This window comes from Felis catus, chromosome D4 (assembly GCF_018350175.1).
Source record: "Felis catus isolate Fca126 chromosome D4, F.catus_Fca126_mat1.0, whole genome shotgun sequence".
Classification (NCBI taxonomy): Eukaryota; Metazoa; Chordata; class Mammalia; order Carnivora; family Felidae; genus Felis; species Felis catus.
In genome coordinates, this window is record NC_058380.1 from 70,096,365 (window position 1) to 70,113,990 (window position 17,626).

General features: G+C 46.0%; 1 protein-coding gene across 5 annotated transcripts in view; it reads right to left on the reverse strand.

Annotated features, from left to right (window-relative positions):
- The window catches only part of PTPN3 (protein tyrosine phosphatase non-receptor type 3), a 150,390-nt gene that overhangs the window by 73,046 nt on the left and 59,718 nt on the right, over positions 1-17,626 (reverse strand). For 4 of the 5 annotated variants that reach the window (XM_045043568.1, XM_019816304.3, XM_023242550.2 and 1 more), the window contains exons 2-4: positions 8,104-8,258; positions 2,401-2,508; positions 2,281-2,323 (exon numbers count right to left, since the gene is read on the reverse strand). In XM_045043568.1, coding sequence (XP_044899503.1) covers positions 2,281-2,323; positions 2,401-2,508; positions 8,104-8,258 — 306 coding nt within the window. Of the gene's footprint in view, positions 1-2,280; positions 2,324-2,400; positions 2,509-8,103; positions 8,259-17,626 lie in introns of those variants that run through there. The other variant, XM_011288512.4, reaches the window with a different exon arrangement.

Below are 17,626 nucleotides of genomic sequence, written 5' to 3' on the forward strand. Positions count from 1 at the left end.
CCATTATCTAGATCAGGAATTTTAAAAATTCCTGACATCAACAGATTATACAATATTCACAAAGAAATAACCTCACATATATAGCGACTTTATACTTTTCCCAAACATTTTCAGGTATATTCTTGAATTGAAACACCGCCTTAACTCTGAGTAGGCTCGGCTGGTGTTGATGGCACTGTTTTTGCAGACAGGCCAACAGGCACAGAGACTTGCCTTGGGTCACACAGCTGATGACAGTACCAGAACGGTAGCACTGAGGTTTTTGATTCTGCTATGCCACCTCTCAGTCACGTTTATATTGGACAACAGTTCATGCTTTTTAACGCAAAGTAAATTCCCAAAGTGACGAACATACTAGCAAACATATTATGCAATTAATTACCATACTCAAATACGGCTTTATGCAACAATACCAAGAATCGATTTGCTTGCAGAGATAAAATTAGCCCATTTCTTTTGCTAGATATGGCAACAGGAGAAGAGGAGATTGTGTTGCTAAGCTCCATGCTCTCCTTCAGGTCGGCTGCACCCCTCTCCGTTACTCAGTAAATGTTCGTTGGCCCTATCTATGTGCTCGGCACTTTCCTGCTTCAGAAACTCAAGCCTTCTCTACCTTGCTCCTCTTACAGACTTGTCGACCTCAGTTCATCCGGGGTTCTACCTCCCCTCTCTTTAGTTCTTTCTGTCAGTCTCTCTCCTGTGTCAAAGACTCAAGCAGTGTGTGTGTATCTACGAATGTACCTTTGCATGTGTGCCCAGGGACCAGCGGGTGACGCTGTAACTTGGTACAGGCTGACCACCTGCACATCAGGGGACAGCTAAGTGTTCCCATGCCTTGGGACATCCTCTCAGCTCCTTCCCACCAGACCTTGTCAATGTGTGTCTCAGGATGGCTTTGTGCACCCAGAGTGTCCTATCACATGCTCAGAACTATCCTAGAACCCTCACTCTCCTGGTGTCCATATCCCCATGCTTGGCTGTGAGCTCCTTGAGGGCAGGTCCAAATCTGATTTGGACCGGATTCTCAGAGCTTAGCCCAGTGCCTTGCCAAAATCTGAGCTCAGGATACACTTCCCGAATGAATGAGTTAGTGAGGGAATGAACGATGAGGGAATGTACTCATGCCTGTGTGGACTCACTGCTCTGAGACTTCAAATGGGGGCAGGCATGTATCTGCACATCGGCTCTGTGGCTCCCTGTGGGCAGTTCTGAATGCTGAGGGAGGTCAGGACTTGGAGGCCCATGCTCCAGGGGACAGCAGCAGTGGGATCCTGGCCACGGTTCCTTGTCTCTACTCCTTCCCGTGTGGGTGCTTGGGCGAGTGGGGGGAGGTGGCATAAGTGTGTGCACACTTATGTGTAAAAATCCACCTGCTGTTCACCCCTCAGCCATTCACTGGCCCCTCCTGGGGAGGGGGTGCATTGTGAGGAATGCAGAGAAGGTGTGGCAGGGGCCCTGACCTGAAGGAGCTGGCAGTTTCCAAGGAAGATTAAGGCAGGCGACTGGGAGATGAAGGACAGTGCTCCGAGGAGCAAAGCAGATAATGACACAGGAAGGGAGGGGGGGGGCATGGCTTCTAGTAGAAGTAGGGATGGAGTCTGAGTCGCTTTGAAGAACAGGAAGATTTGGATATAGAGAAGAGGGAAAAGTAATCCCAACACAGGGAACAGACTGAGGGAAGGTACAGAGGAATGTGTGCAGCCTGGGAGGTCAGCCAGGTTTGTCTGGGGCATAAAGTGCATAAAGGGGAACAGAGAGTGCGATGCTAGAAACCAGGCTGAGGACGGATCCGGGCGGAGGGTGGGGTGGGGCATGGTGTGAAACCCTGTCTAAATGGGAGTTAATGTACAGCACCGGGCTTAGGAGCAGTATGTTATATCTGTTATATTGACTACCTATATCTCAGACTCCAGTAGGAGGTGTGTGTATGTGTGTGTGTGTGTGTGCGTGCATGTGCTTGCATGCATACGTGCCTTTCCCACCCTGGCTCTCACACTGGGCTAAGAAAAGCCATCTCCCTTCCCTTCTAAGAAGAAAGTAGGTTCCTGGGCTCTTGGCTGCCTTCTTTCACCTTTCCTGCTCACTGCTGGTGAGGACTGATCTGAAAGCATCTCTGCTCACTCAGAAGTCAAACAGGGAGAAGACAGTTTACTCACATCACCTGGACCACCTGGAAGCCGGGTCCCAGATGTTAACAGGCACACGGATAATTGGAAGAGAGAAACGGGCCGTGATACACGAATACCCAGTGTTCAACTGAAATGAGAAGGTCAGCCTCACCTTTTAACTGCTTCCTGATGGGCTTGCTTGATTCCAGCCACCTCTGTTGGGTAAGAAAACATAAGATGTAAAACCAAACCATACAGAAATCCAGCGACGTCTTAAAGGGATGATACTTACAAGAGAGTCTACTGAATCATCACCATGCTGCAAACCAAAATATTCCTTTTCGGTCACACCCAAGTGGTTGTATGCCATATCCAGAAGAACTTGACCGGTATCTTGTTTCTAAGAAAAAAAAAAAAAAAAAAAAGGTCTAGTGGGCATATTTTTAAAATGAATGAAAAACCAATGGTTAAATATCTTTATTGTAGGCAAAAAGGAGTTAAAACATTTAGAGATTTTATGCACACTCGTATCTTGTAGTAAGAAATGCTTTGGGGCGCCTGGGTGGCACAGTCGGTTAAGCGTCCGACTTCAGCCAGGTCACGATCTCGCGGTCCGTGAGTTCGAGTCCCGCATCGGGCTCTGGGCTGATGGCTCAGAGCCTGGAGCCTGTTTCCGATTCTGTGTCTCCCTCTCTCTCTCTGCCCCTCCCCCGGTTCATGCTCTGTCTCTCCCTGTCCCAAAAATAAATAAACGTTGAAGAAAAAAAAAATTAAAAAAAAAAAAAAGAAATGCTTTAATAAATGTCACGCTAAGAAGTCACATGGTACGCATGGGAAGTAGGGCTCGAAGAAAAACCACATAAATATGATTTAAGACAGTATAGTTAAATTGTCTGAGACTTCTTCCTTCCCCTTAGCAGAGATTCCCAAGTGATGTCTGAATTGGGAAACACAGATATCACGATGAGAGTAAACTCTCCATGACCTACCCATGGATTATCCACGGCAAAACGCTAATCCCACATCAGTTTTGTTGACCCCTCGGGAGCCACGGAAGTGTGTACAGGGAAGAAAACTACTAACAGCATGAGGAAGATGGCTAAGAATAAGCAAATGCCATCCTAAATGCCCTCAAAGTGACTTGGCGTGTGTCACCCTGGGGGATCATCTGCCACTCTGCTCTCTGCCATCTGAAGTGAGAAGTCAGTGGGGACATTCAACTGCACTTTGCATCTACGGCAGGACTCAGCCACTGTCACCACTTGGGTGTTTATGAAGCAGGCACAGTGCTGAGTATGGGGACCAAGCCACAGTTAGTGTCCCAGAGAGGCCAGGCATAGAAGCAGTGACCGTAACATGGTGTGCCAAATGCTGTCGAGTGCCGTGAAACCCTCAGGGCACAGGAAACACACAGAGGACGATATGGATGGTTAATTCAACCTGGGGACAAGTGGAAGCAACTCCTGACCTGGGTCTGGGAGGGTGACAGGGCTGAGTACATTAAAAAAAATTTTTTTTTATTAACTTTTTTAATGTTTTATTTATTTGAGGGGGGAGGGGCAGAGAGAGGGGGACGGAGGACCTGAAGCGGGCTCTGCGCTGACAGCAGCGAGCCTGATGTGGGGCTTGAACTCATGAACCATGAGATTATGACCTGAGCCGAAGTTGGACGCTCAACGGACCGAGCCACCCAGGCGTCCTAAAGAGAAGGCATCTTAAACAGTGCGCCTGGCACAAAGGCACGGGGGTGGGAGACAGCATGGTGCCTCTGGGAAATCGCAAATTCTCCTTCAACAGGCAGACTTCTCAGGAATCCTTTGAACCAAACCATTCGACTTAAGGACACTGAGACTCAGAAATAGACTATAAAGAACAAGCAAAAAGACAGCTCCTTTTTTGAGTGCTAGAGAGAAGATCATGCACCTGGAAATTGACCACAGTGACCAGGAAGAGGAGAATTAGGTAGTCATCAGGCCCCCTCCTGCAGCCTCCTCTTTGGTGTGGTCTTATATTGTTTGGCCATAGTGTGGGAACATGAGACACACCCATTTCCTGCACACATTCCCCCCTTCCTGCCTGAGAGCCCTGCACCTGCTGCCTCTTTTACCCGGGACCGCTTCCATCACAAGGGAATCACGACAGTGTGGAAAAGATGGCCCACCCAGTCCACATATTCCAAAATATGAGATACTGTCCCCCTCAATTAGGAGATACTCTTCTGGTGCATCAAAGACCTTGGTTTCCCTTAATTAAAAAAATTTTTTTTAAATCTTTATTTGTTTTAGAGAGACAGAGCGTGAGCAGGGGAAGAACAGAGAGAGAGGGAGACACAGAATCTCAAGTAGGCTCCAGGCTCTGAGCTGTCAGCACAGAGCCTGACGTAGGGCTCCAACTCACAAACCGTGAGATCATGACCTGAGCCGAAGTCGGACGCTTAACCGACTGAGCCACCCAGGCACCCCGCCTTGTTAAAATTTTTATAGAATTTTATATTATACTTAATAGGTAAGTAACTATCAAACATCCACAATGAGCCAGATATGACACGACATGCACTTTTTATATATGATCTCGAATCTTTGTGGCTGTTCACAAAGTTATCACCAGCATCCCCTTTGCCGTGAGCAAACAGAGGTGCTGGGAGGCTCCAGGCCATCAGCTGATGGACGGTCTGCCTGCCTGAGTATGGTGTGTTGGCTGCCAAAGGCTACATGTCCCCACAATGTTGCATCTCCCCTCTAGAGTGCAAAACTCACCCATTCTGGTATATTTTTCCCAACTTTCCCAGTTCCCAAAAGGAACTGAAACATAATAAAGGGCACATTTATAAAGAACAAGCCTCCCAGCCCAGTCCCCTACTCCATCAGAGGCCATCTTTGCTATGCCAGGTCACTGTCCGTGACCAGCATGCTCCCTGAGATGGGCTAAGAACAAGTGATGTATAGGCCAGCTTCCTGATGATGTCTGCTCCTGCCCATAAGGGGGTCTGGGCTCAAGAGTTGGTGCCAACGCTCCCTACAAGTAGAAGATCTAAAGTGACAGGCATTCTAAGCTGCCACCAGGCCCTCAGATTCAAGTTCAATGTGAGTCAGCTTTGACCGGACTGCTGGAAGCTTGAGGAAGCAACAATGGCAGCAGCATGATAAGGACAATGGTGTTTGTGTTCATGAGAACATGTTCTAGGATCATCGCTCTGGGCAGGCGCTTTCCTTATCCCTGTTTGCAGGGCTCCTCACTCCCCCTTTAAAAAGTTCTGGCCTGGGATTCTCTTGCTCTCCTTCTCCCTCCTGGGACAGTCTGTCCCTGCCTCCTGTAGTGCCTATTTCTTGTCTCTCAAACCTTTCAACACTGACCCTTGTTCGTACCTTCTGTGTCCTCACTTCCCAGCTGACCTCACCCCGTTTTGTAGCCCCACATCTGCATCCCAGCCTTAACGCTTCCCTTAACCTTCCCACTTGTATATCTGACACCATCTCTATGTAGACGAGTACCAGGCACCTCAAACTCAACACGTCCTTGACATAACTGGTTATCTCCACCCCCAAGCCTACCCTTCTTACAGCCTTTCCCATCTCTATCGACCCCAACTCCATCTTGCTAGTTTCCCAGGCCGACAACCCTGAGAGTCACCTTGAGGGCCTCTTTCCCATCCCAAATTCCATCTATTAGCAAATCCCACTGGCTCTGCCTTGAAAATAGTTTCAGACTCGGTTTATTCTTAGCCACCTCCACACTACCATCCTGTCCAACTCTCCTCCTCCTCCTCTCCCCTGGACTGTTATAATATCCTCTTAGTCCTTGCCTCTCCCCCCCCTCCCCCCCAGTCTACTGTTGACAGGGCATCCAGAGTAACACTTGAGTCACATCATGTAAGGTCTCTGCCCAGACCTACCAATGGTTTCTGCCTCCCTCAGAATAAAACCAGCACCCTCAGGATGACCTATAAGGCTCTACGCAGCACCCCCCCCAACCCAACACCTATCACCTCTGACCTCTCTTGCTACTCTCCCCCTTGTTCATTCTACTCCAGACACACTAGCTTCCATACTGCTCTGCAACTACACTGAGTGGGATCCTGCCTCAGGACCTTTGCACTGCTACTTCTTTTACCTGGAATGTGCATTCCCTCCAGAGAACAACATAGTTCTTTCCTTCATTTCTTTTAGATGAGGTCTTCTCTGGTCACTTCTATAGAATGACAACCCCACAACTGCCCTGCTCTGGCACTCTCTACCTTCCTCATCCTACTTTATTTTTCTTCTAAATACATACCACCCGACACAGTATACATTTGTTTATGGTCCATTTCTTCACACTAGACGTAAGCTTTAAAAGGCCACATACTTGGCTGTTTTGTTCACTGCTGTATTCTTTATAACCAGCATGAAGCCTGACACATAGTAGGTGCCCAGTAAACATTTGATGAATAAACACTCACGTTCTTGTCAGAAAGAAGATAAACAGCAAAGGAATAGCTCCCAAACCAACAACAAAGGAGCCAGGCGTATACTGTCAATTTAGAGCATCTGGAAGAGGCATACGTGACCTTTTTAGAGAAACTGCCATGCTGTGACTTCCTGCAAACTGCCCTCCCCTCTTGTCTGCTCAGCCATCAAGGTCCATAGTGACCTGGGGTCAGTGGGAGGCAAACTTAGGGGTGAGGTGGAAGACCCAGGGGCCAGTTTTTGTTACCCTTTCAATTTCTGTGGCCTTCTATTACCCCTGGTTGTTCTCTTGTACCCAATCTTCCCTTTCCAACCCCTCTCCTTACACACTGAACTTTCCAGGTTGGGGCAGGTGCTGGCAGCCAGTCCAGGACTGGGGTTGACCCCCTTAGGACCAGCCGAGTATGGGAGAGACAGGCAGAGGTCATGGGCCTAAACGGTGACTGGGGGAGGGCGGGACGGCATGACTGCTACAGTTCAAGGACCTCACTGGTGGCTGATCCTGGAGGCCTCGTTTCCAGTCCTGCGTCTGTCATGAGCTTGAGGTGGGAGAAGCCAGGCTCTCCCTGAACCCTGCCATTTATGAGGCACGCATCTTACTACCCGCCAGATTGGACCCATGAACTCATACCGTAATAAGCACCTGCTATGTGCCTGGTCCTGGACCGGGCCCAGGGGAGATGACACCATGCCTGTCCCCAGGAGCTCACAATTTAAAGAACATACAACCTAGTAATTATAACGACTATTAACGAAATGTGACATGGGCTCTAATAAAGCAGACAGGGCACCATTATGGGAGAATGAGCTCAGGAAGCTGATAAAGATGCCACAGAACAGGTAACATCGAAGTGTCACTCAGTTCGTGTCACCAAGAAGTGGGGGCAAGGCACTCCAGGTGAACAAGAATGTGAGCAAAGTTTTTAGGGTTATTTCCAGGCCAATCTCAACATACAAGATCTGAGACCTTAAGCTTTCATTTAAAAACCGTTCTGAGGGGCGCCTGGGTGGCTCAGTCGGTTAAGCGGCCGACTTCGGCTCAGGTCATGATCTCGCGGTCCGTCAGTTCGAGCCCCGCGTCGGGCTCTGTGCTGACAGCTCAGAGCCTGGAGCCTGTTTCAGATTCTGTGTCTCCCTCTCTCTGACCCTCCCCCGTTCATGCTCTGTCTCTCTCTGTCTCAAAAATAAATAAACGTTTGGGGCGCCTGGGTGGCGCAGTCGGTGAAGCGTCCGACTTCAGCCAGGTCACGATCTCGCGGTCCGTGAGTTCGAGCCCCGTGTCAGGCTCTGGGCTGATGGCTCGGAGCCTGGAGCCTGTTTCCGATTCTGTGTCTCCCTCTCTCTCTGCCCCTCCCCTGTTCATGCTCTGTCTCTCTCTGTCCCAAAAATAAATAAAAAACGTTGAAAAAATAAATAAATAAATAAAATAAATAAATAAACGTTAAAAAAAATTAAAAAAGTAAAAAGTTTTGATACCTTGGTTTATAAAATGAAGAAACATTATGACTTAATAGCATTAATTCAGAAAAGATTAAATTTGGAGACCTTACATTGGCTTTAAAAGTCTGTACCAAGCCATCTAAAAAGCGGATGCTGCAGACGACTTCAGATCGAGTTTTCTCTTTGGGTAATTCTGAGGTGCGTATGTTATTAATTCTTCCACCCAATGCACGTAACCGGGAGGTCATAACTGTCGTTGAATAACCTGTAACAGAAAGTACACTTGTTAGCTCTCTGACGTGAAAATTACCTGCTACGTGTGGATGCACCTCACAGTCCACCTATCCCGTGTCTGCTTTGATCCTTATAAAACTGAAGACCTCAGACAGATGAGAACCAGATAACAGACCGTGTTTCCATTCGACTTCTAAGCGGCTCTAAGCAAAATGTATTGCTCTGTTGTAACATGTTAACAGAACTATATGGCTTATTTGTGTGTTTTATCTCCCTGGTCTAAACCTAATTTATATTTCCCAGGCTTTTAATTTTTTATGTTTAACTTTTTGTATATATTTGTGAACTCTACTATTTTTTTAAGGAACTAAATGTCATGTAAAAATGATTTAAAATATTAAGATACTTATTGGTCAATTAAACTACATTAAGTAACTTACAGTCATTAAAAGACACCATTTAGGGGCACCTGGGTGGCTCAGTTGGTTGGGTGTCCGACTTTGGCTCAGGTCATGATCTCAGGGCTCGTGAATTCAGGCCCCACGTCGGGCTCTGTGCTGACAGCTCAGAGCCTGGAGCCTGTTTCGGATTCTGTGTCTCCCTCTCTCTCTCTGTCCTCTCCCCCGCTCATGCTATTTCTCTCCCTCAAAAATAAATAAACATTTTTTTAGAGCTCCTGTAAATCAGTAAGAGAAAAAAACAAGCAATCTGGCAGAAAATGGGAACCACGTTCGTTGTCAAAGAAATGCGAATTAAAACCACAAAGTAATGGTACCACATACCCACCAGAATGGCTACAATGAAACCTAACAAAACCAAGTGCTGGCCAGGGTATGTGGCAACTGGAACTTTCAGGCACTGCTGGTAAGAATGAAAATTAGCACAACTCTTTTGGAAAACGGTTTGGCAGAAGCTACTAGCACTGAACATATGCATATTCTGTGACATAATTCCACTCCTAGGCATATTCCCAACAGAAAAATGTAGATTTACCCACTAAAAGACATGCATGAGAATTTTTATAATAGCCCCAAACTGGAAAAGACTCAAATGCCCATCAACAGAGGGAAATTGTGGTATAGTCATACCATGCTTAACTGTACAGCAAAGGAAATAAGTGAACCACTGTGATGTGAAACACAAGTGAATTCTTCCGTTATGTTGAGCAAAAGCAGCCAGATACAACAGATTACCAACAACATGAATCCATTTTCATAAAGTTCAGAAACAGGCAAAACTGATCAACGCTAACAGAGCACAGAAGCGTGGTCACCCCGTGGGAAGTGACCAGTGTCCAGAAGTGGACAGGGGACTTCTGGGATGCTTATAATATTCTGTTGATCTGGGTACTGATCCTGGTGTGCACGCTTTGTGAGGCTTCATCAAGCTCTACACTTATTTGTGTACTTGTCTGTATACTGCAATATCAAGTTCACTTAAAATAATACAGGGAGGAAGAGGGAGTTAGTTTAAAATCTGACTCTCTATTCAGGGAACGACAAGGAAAGAGGTCTTTCTAGTGAATGCAACTGTAGGGCAGTAGACTAAAAAAAGACTGAGGAAGTGTGCAGTGAGCACACGGTCACATCACGCAGGCAGGAAAGCCAAGGGTCTAGGCCAGCTCCTCAGCTTAGGGAACGGAGGAGGTGTAAATCTGACAAGGTTGGAGGGAAGAACAGATAAAGGTGAAGGACTTAAGGGCAATTTAATGTTCTTTTTTGTTAATTCTCTGCAAACTTTCCAAGATGAGCTGGGCCTTTGCATGAGCTATTCCCTCTGCCTAGAAAGTTCTTTCTGTTCCTCTTCAGTCCTCAGTTTCCAGCACAAGCATCACTTCCTCAGCAAAGCCTTCCCTGGTGTCCATAACTACTATTTGTGTTAGAGGCTCTCCTGTGTGGTGCTCAGGACAATGCCACAGTTACAGCTGGTGACGTATTTAACACTGGCCTCTGCCACCCGAAGCTAAGCTTCACAAGGGTAGGGACCAGGTCTGGTTTTACTCACCTACCCAGCTCTGGGAGGCAGCCAAGAAATAGCTGAACAACAACTCAATGAGTAAAAGGAAAAATGAAATGAAAAATGAAGCCAAGACTAGCACCTGGAAAAACAGTGCTACCTGATAAGACAAACTTGGGTTGTGGGAGCAGGAAGGAGGATGGAACGAAGGTGGGGACATCCCCTAGACCAGGGTTCCCCACACTGTAAGGTGCACACAACAGGGGCAACATAGAATGCAAGGGGGGCTGAGGGGGGCCCGGGAATCTGCAATTCTCAGTCTCCCAGGTGACAGAGCCGCTGATCCGGGGTTCACACTGTGAGGAACAAGTCACGGATAACTGGAAAAGCAGCACTAAATGTCAGGCAGGGTCAGAAAGCAAGACTGGGGAATCAGCAGCAAGGAAGGGATGAACACAAAGCAGAATCAAGCCTCAGGGGACCACTGGAGGCACAGCTTAGCGGCAGGAAGCAGAAACACAAAGTAGGTGAAGGCTCCAGGAGAGAAGGGTGCACTTGGTCCCTCTTCCTACAGCGGGAGCTCCAGACAAACCTCCATTCTTCTGTAGATAGGGACAGGCAATCTCAAATATTAATAAAACAAATTCCGGGGACCGGCAGTGGGAGAAAAAGTACTCTGTCACTTATAAAATTCCACCCACCCCACCACCTCCACCTTGCCCTTTCCAACGAAAATGTCATCAGAAGCAGGGATGCATTTTCTGAGTAATACCAAGAGTTATCAAAAGACAACAAACGTGTTCCATAATACTTTAACCACTTTGAATTTAAAATGTCAAATTTATTGTTTAGTCCTTGTCTAAGAATTTCAGGTGGGCTAGAATTTTTTTTTTTTTTTTTTTTAAGATACAATAGAATCATTACAAGCATGATTCTAGTGGGAGGTGCACATCAGTATTACCTGGGGAGCTTTAAACAAAAAAACCAGGCCTGTCCTGGCCACACCCACAGACGGTGATTCAGCAACCTGGGGTGTGACAGAGTGACTTTCCCTTTGGGAAGCCCTCACAGGAAGGAGGCAGTCGATGGCCAGAGGAGAGAGTTTGCAGGGAACCTCAGGACGTGCTCCAGATGGTCAAACTTAAGAATACAGGTTCCTTGGAATCTGAGCCATTCACTGAGGGGGTCACATGGGAAACAGTGGGGTAGTTCCTCAGGGCACACCATGACTCTGGATGGAAAAAACCAAAAGTGATTTCACACAAGAGCCTCCAAATGAAAGTCAGATGGACAGACGTGCTAAGAGCAGGCACTAATTTTCAAACTGCTCCCGGCCCTCGCAGCTCCGTGCAGGTGGCACAAGCGTGGGTACCGGTGGGACTTATTAACTTGACCATGGTCAACGACGTTCCCAGCATAGTCATGTAGCCAGCGACCCAGAAGAGACACTTCTTTCCTCTGCACATCGATCTCTGCTATATAAAAGGCCTTGAAACCTAACAATGTCGCGAACAGGAATTTCATGAAAGTCGCAGATATATTCTCCCCACAATTGTTCCTAAAGCGTACCTTGAGAAGAGCAAGCCTCATGTTGAATAACCACATAATCGAGCCAGGCAGGGTTTTCAGATTGTCTTGAAATTCTCTTAAACAATCCGGTCAAGACAATGGATGCTGACTGACTGCCCAGTTTCCGGAACCACAGCAATTGGGGAACCCGGGGTTTCTACAGCTTCCTTTATAAGCCTCTTCATTCTAAACAAAGCCACAACCTCACCAGGAACACACTGGCCTCCCTAACCACAAGTGGCTACAGCTGCAGCTGATGTATTCTATAATATGGAAGCCTTATTTGCTCTATTTTCAAAATCAAAACCAATCAGTTGTGGCTTCAGTATCTGTTCTGCACAACAGAGGTTCCACTGTGACTATAGATTTTATCAGACTGTACCTGCAAGACATACAGGAAGACTCAACATCTCCCTTAGTGCACAGTGGGGGCCCAGTGCACACTATGAGTGTGAGTTAACACCTGGCGGGACATAGACTAGGTACTCAATAAAAGGCATTGTATTAACAATGCTAAACTTCTTTTGCTTAATATATTTTTTAAATATTTATTTTTGAGAGAGAGAGAGTGTGTGTGTGAGCAGGGGAGGGGAAGAGAGAGAGGGAGACACAAAATCCAAAGCAGGCTCCAGGCTCTGAGCTGTCAGTGGGGCTCCAACTCACGACCCTCGACATCATGACCTGGGCCAGAGTTGGACGCTTAACTGACTGAGTCACCCAGATGCCCAACAATACTGTGCTTCTAATGCCATCAGGTGCTGCCTAGAATCTGGATTTTGTAGCCAACCCCGATTTCAAATGCCTTCTATAAATGTTCTGTTTCTTAAAATTTTATTTCAACAGAGACAGCCTGTGAGGTTAAGAGATAGATAGGTGACATACCTTTGAGCTGCTCTATAAACACAGGTCCCAGAATCAGGGAGCATATTGCGTGGGATGTGGCAATTTGTGGCATGTGGGACACCGGAGCCCTTGTGGGTGGGGTTGGGTGACAAGTCTTCAACCACTATCCTTTCTGGGCTCCCTGTCTGCCCTGGAGCTGGGGACAGGGAAGAGGTGATGCTTTATTTCCTAAGGGTCTACATGCTGACCCAGGGAACTCTGTTCTTTTACAAGCACATGAACCACAGACAGAAGGGAGAGGACTATACTCTTCTCCATTAGAGAAAGTCAGAAAGAACTCCATTTTGGTCATTTTATTTTTTTAAGTTTATTTATTTTGAGAGAGAGAGAGAGCAAGACAGGGGCAGAGAGAGAGGGAGAGAGAGAGAGAATCTCAACTAGACTCCACACTGTCAGCACACAGCCCAACACAGGGTTCGAGCCCATGAACCGTGAGCTCATGACCTGAGACGAAATCAAGAGTCCCACCTTAAAAATTTTTTTTTAACCTTCATTTATTTTTGAGACAGAGACAGAGCATTAACGGGGGAGGGGCAGAGAGAGAGGGAGACACAGAATCGGAAACAGGCTCCAGGCTCTGAGCCATCAGCCCGGAGCCCAACGCGGGGCTCGAACTCGCGGACCACGAGATCGTGACCTGAGCCGAAGTCGGACGCTTAACCGACTGAGCCACCCAGGCGCCCCAAGAGTCCCACCTTTAAGTGACTGAGCCACCCAGGTACCCCCATTTTAGTCATTTTAAAAGAAAATGTTGAGGTTATTTCATACCCTTGTTTCCCAAATGAGAACTTAGACCTCTAAGAGTGCAAGTTTCAGTTAAAAGAAAAAAAAGCAGTTCTGATTTATTAACACCTAATTTGTGAGTAAACACTACAAATGAACCACAGGTGGCTCAATAAAGGAATCAGCCTGACTAATCATCACGCCGACCTAGGCCAATGCTACCACCTAGTGGCCATCAGAGGAAAACACGGCACCTCCTACCCTATGACTTTCTACTTCCTGGAGAGAAACAGGCACAGCCTTGCTCCCTTTTCTTATCACAGTTCAACTCAAAAAAACTCTCACAGTACAGAAGGCCTTCTTTGTAGCCCAATTCCCTCCTTTTCCCTAATTCTTCTTCCCTAGTGAAGTCAGGAGAGGTTTTTGTGGGGGTGGGAGGTAGGGATGGGGAGGATATTGATGAGCCCCAACAGATGCCTCATCGGCTAGAGAGGGACGTCTCTAACATGGAAAATAAACACTCATGTAAAATCAGCTATGCTAGAGAGATGACTCATCAAATACCAATATTGCTTTCTCCACCTTTCCATTGTAAATACATGGCACTCGGGCTTCATTATGGGTTAACCAAGTCTTCAGGGGGCAAATGCCCATCACACATGACTTTACTGCATATGGACAGGAAAACACAAACACAGGATAGCTTCTAGCTCTAGGCTGTTTTATGGCCAGGTTTACGTGTTCCTTATAAACTTCTCTGAAGTGGGGTATTCCCTTCTAAAGATTTATAAACATCTGGATGGGGATTTATTTATTAAAGTCTAGATTAAGATCGGATCAAACTGTAAGAATGTATGCTTAGTAATTAAGCTGCTAACAAAGAAACAATGATTAAAATGAGACTTTTAAACCAAAGACTTAAATAAAACTTTAATGTGCTTGATTTAATCATCTGGGGAGCTTGTTAAAATAGATTCCTGGCACCACCTACAGAATCTATGGTTTAGTAGGGACTGAAGAAACTGCATGTTAAAAGTTAATTTTTTCCAACTTATAGAAAAGTTGCAAGAAAAACAGAACTCCCATATACCCCCATTGGCCAGGATTTAATTAACTTTCTGTCATATATGCTTTCTCTCCTACACACCCCCACACCTTATGCTTTTTACTGAACACTTGGAAGGTGTAGATATTATGCCCCTTTACCTCTGAATATTTAGCATGTCTCTCAATGACAAGGACATTTCAAGCCACAGTACAATTATTGTACTGGGCAATTTAACACTGATAAAAGCACTCATATAATATACAGCCCATATTAAAGTTTTGCACATTGTTCCAATGATGTCCTTTATTTCTTTCCTCCTGATCCAGGATCCAAACCAGGACCTTGCCATTGCTTTAATTGTCAGACTGAAGTTGCATTTTTAATAAGCATCCCCAGGGGACTCAGACACAGCAGGTCTGAGCACCATGCAGTGGAAAATACTCAACCAGATGATCCCAGGGTTCCTTTCGGTTTTGACTGTATGTGACTACAGCCAAGGGCTTGGTTAGGTCAGCACTCTACGTCAGTTTTCCTACATTACAAATCACTTTGCAGAGCTAAAAGGAATTTCTGTAGCTTAGCAGCTGTCCCCTTAGTCTGGGGAAGCACTTCCTAAGACATTGTTAAAGTAGCACAGACTTTCCAGTCTATATGTCAGTGCTGGGATTAGCACTGTTGTCATAACAGAGGAAGAAAGCAACACGAAAATAATGTTAGTTCAAAAAGGGTTCTATCACTTGATATTATGTAACCAGATGTCTTGGCTTGTTCACCCAAATTAGTTCACATCTTTCACAGACAGTGATTCCTAACGATTCGTAATATCCAAGTTATAAAAAAGGCAGCAGGGTCTTCTGTAATGTGCTTTTGCAGAAATGAGGGGCAGTCAACTACAATCGTGGTAAGGAAAGAAAGAGACAAAAGGAAGAGAGACATGTACATTTTGTGATTAGGCTTTTCAAAAGTTATTAATGAAACTCAGCCCAACCAGATAGTGATTTTAGTTCTCATTTGTAAAATACTCACATATTTTAAAAAAACACTTCTTAAAAAAATTTTTTTTAGTGTTTATTATTTTTGAGAGAGAGAGACAGAGTGCAAGCAAGGGAGGGGCAGAGAGAGAGAGGGAGACACAGAATCTGAAGCAGGCTCCAGGCTCTGAGCTGCCAGCACAGAGACTGACGTGGGGCTCGAACCCACGGACTGTTGAGATCACGACCTGAGCCGAAGTCGGATGCTTAACCACCCAGGAGCCCCCCCAAAAACACTACTGTATGTACTATTTTACTTTATTAATTCTAAATTATGTGCATCTGATAAAATTGCAATGGGGCACTTGGGTGGTTCAAGTGGTTAAGTGTCCGACTCTTAGTTTTGGCCCAGGTCATGGGTTCATCTCATGGTTCATGAGTTTGAGCCCCTGCATCAGGCTCTGCACTGTCAGCAAGGAGCCTGCTTGGGATTCTCTCTCTCTCTCTCTCTCTCTCTCTCTCTCTCTCTCTCTCTCTCCCTCTCTCTCTCTCTCCCTCTCTCTCTCTCTCCCTCTCCCTCCCTCCCTCCCCCTCTCTCTCTGCCCTTCCCCCACTCACTCTGTCTCTCTCTCAAAAAAAAAATTACCATACAACTGATTACATGAAACTGAATTTTCCTCATGACTATTTTCCGTAAATTTATCAATACCGCTTTCTGGCAATTACTCCTCCCCTCCTTCGTACTTGCCTTTTTAATATCCAAAGTACTACACTGCTTAAATACAAAGATAAATATACGGGGTTCTTTTAAAAACTAGTTTATAATGTAAACAATCACTATACACATTTCTAAATTAGAAAGAAATCTATTAAGGATGGCATTTTCATATTGCTAATTCAGTGTTACAGCCAATGCCCTGATTTTTCAGCACAGAGGCTCAGGACAAATTAATTTTTAAACAGCATTTTTAAAGCTTAACGGCTGTCAGTGAAAATAATAATTGCAGCTGACAATGGAAGTATTGGCACACGAGACTGGTTTTTAATTTGGGCATGCAGATATAAAAGTATTTAATATCTTATTTAGAAGAAAAGATGCTTCTGTGAGCACATTTATGAAAGTTTCTAACTCTCGCATTTCACATTATTTGCCACCACATGGGAGAAAAGGCTCATACAAGTCCCTTCAATAGCACAGCTCACTACTCAAATTATCCTGCAATTATTAATCTGAACACTCCAGACGTACAGTCTTGGGATCAAATCATTTGTTCCAAAGCTCCTGTAATTTGTTCAGGGAGTGGATCACCAACTAGGGCCCCCAGGAAGCAGGGTGGGGTAATTTGTAGGATTCGTTCTCAGACAGAGACCCGTAATTAGCGCCCTCCTTCTCCTACAACTTCAAAATGCCAAATAGTTTTCTTATTATGGAGTCAGGGTTTATTTATAGGCTCAACACCATGACACTGGCAAAACTAACAAAATAAGAAAGTTACACTTGATACTGGGAGATAACAAGAAGTAGATTCAGGCTACCTGAAGGGCAAGATGAAGAACTCTGTGGGGGCCGTGGACGGTTTCGGGAAAGAGGTAATGTTGCTATAAAGAGAAGCCAACCTCTTAACGTTCCATGAGCGAAGTTTTCAGGGTGGCGATGAGAAGCTAAGGAACTGAACGCACCAGCCGCCCCTAAGCGATGAGGACACTCACGTTACACTCATTACCCTTGCTGGGTCTATTACATGAAGTCACTGCCCAAACCCCACCTTTTTCTCGAAGCCTCACAAATCCTAAGTGCCCAGCTCTCAGGAGAAGCCTGGCAGGAGCCCCCTCGTGCCCCCATCCAAACAGGACTTCCCCCAGAGGGGACTACTCTTCTAACTTTTAACACCAACTTCATGAGATTTTTTTTTTAAAGTCAACTCTACTCCCAACATGGGGTTCAAACTTACGACCCTAAGATCAAGATCTATGAGCTCTATTGACCGAGCCAGACAGGTTCCCCTCTTCCTGTGATTTTTTAAATTTATTTTTGAGAGAGAGAGAGAGCGAGTGTGAGCAGGGGGAGTGGCAGAGACAGACAGGGAGACACCAAATCTGAAGCAGGCCCCAGGTTCTGAGCTGTTGGCACAGAGCCTGATGTGGGGCTCGAACTCATGGACCGTGAGATCATGACCTGAGCTGAAGTCAGACGCTTAACCGACTGAGCCACCCAGGCACCCCATCATG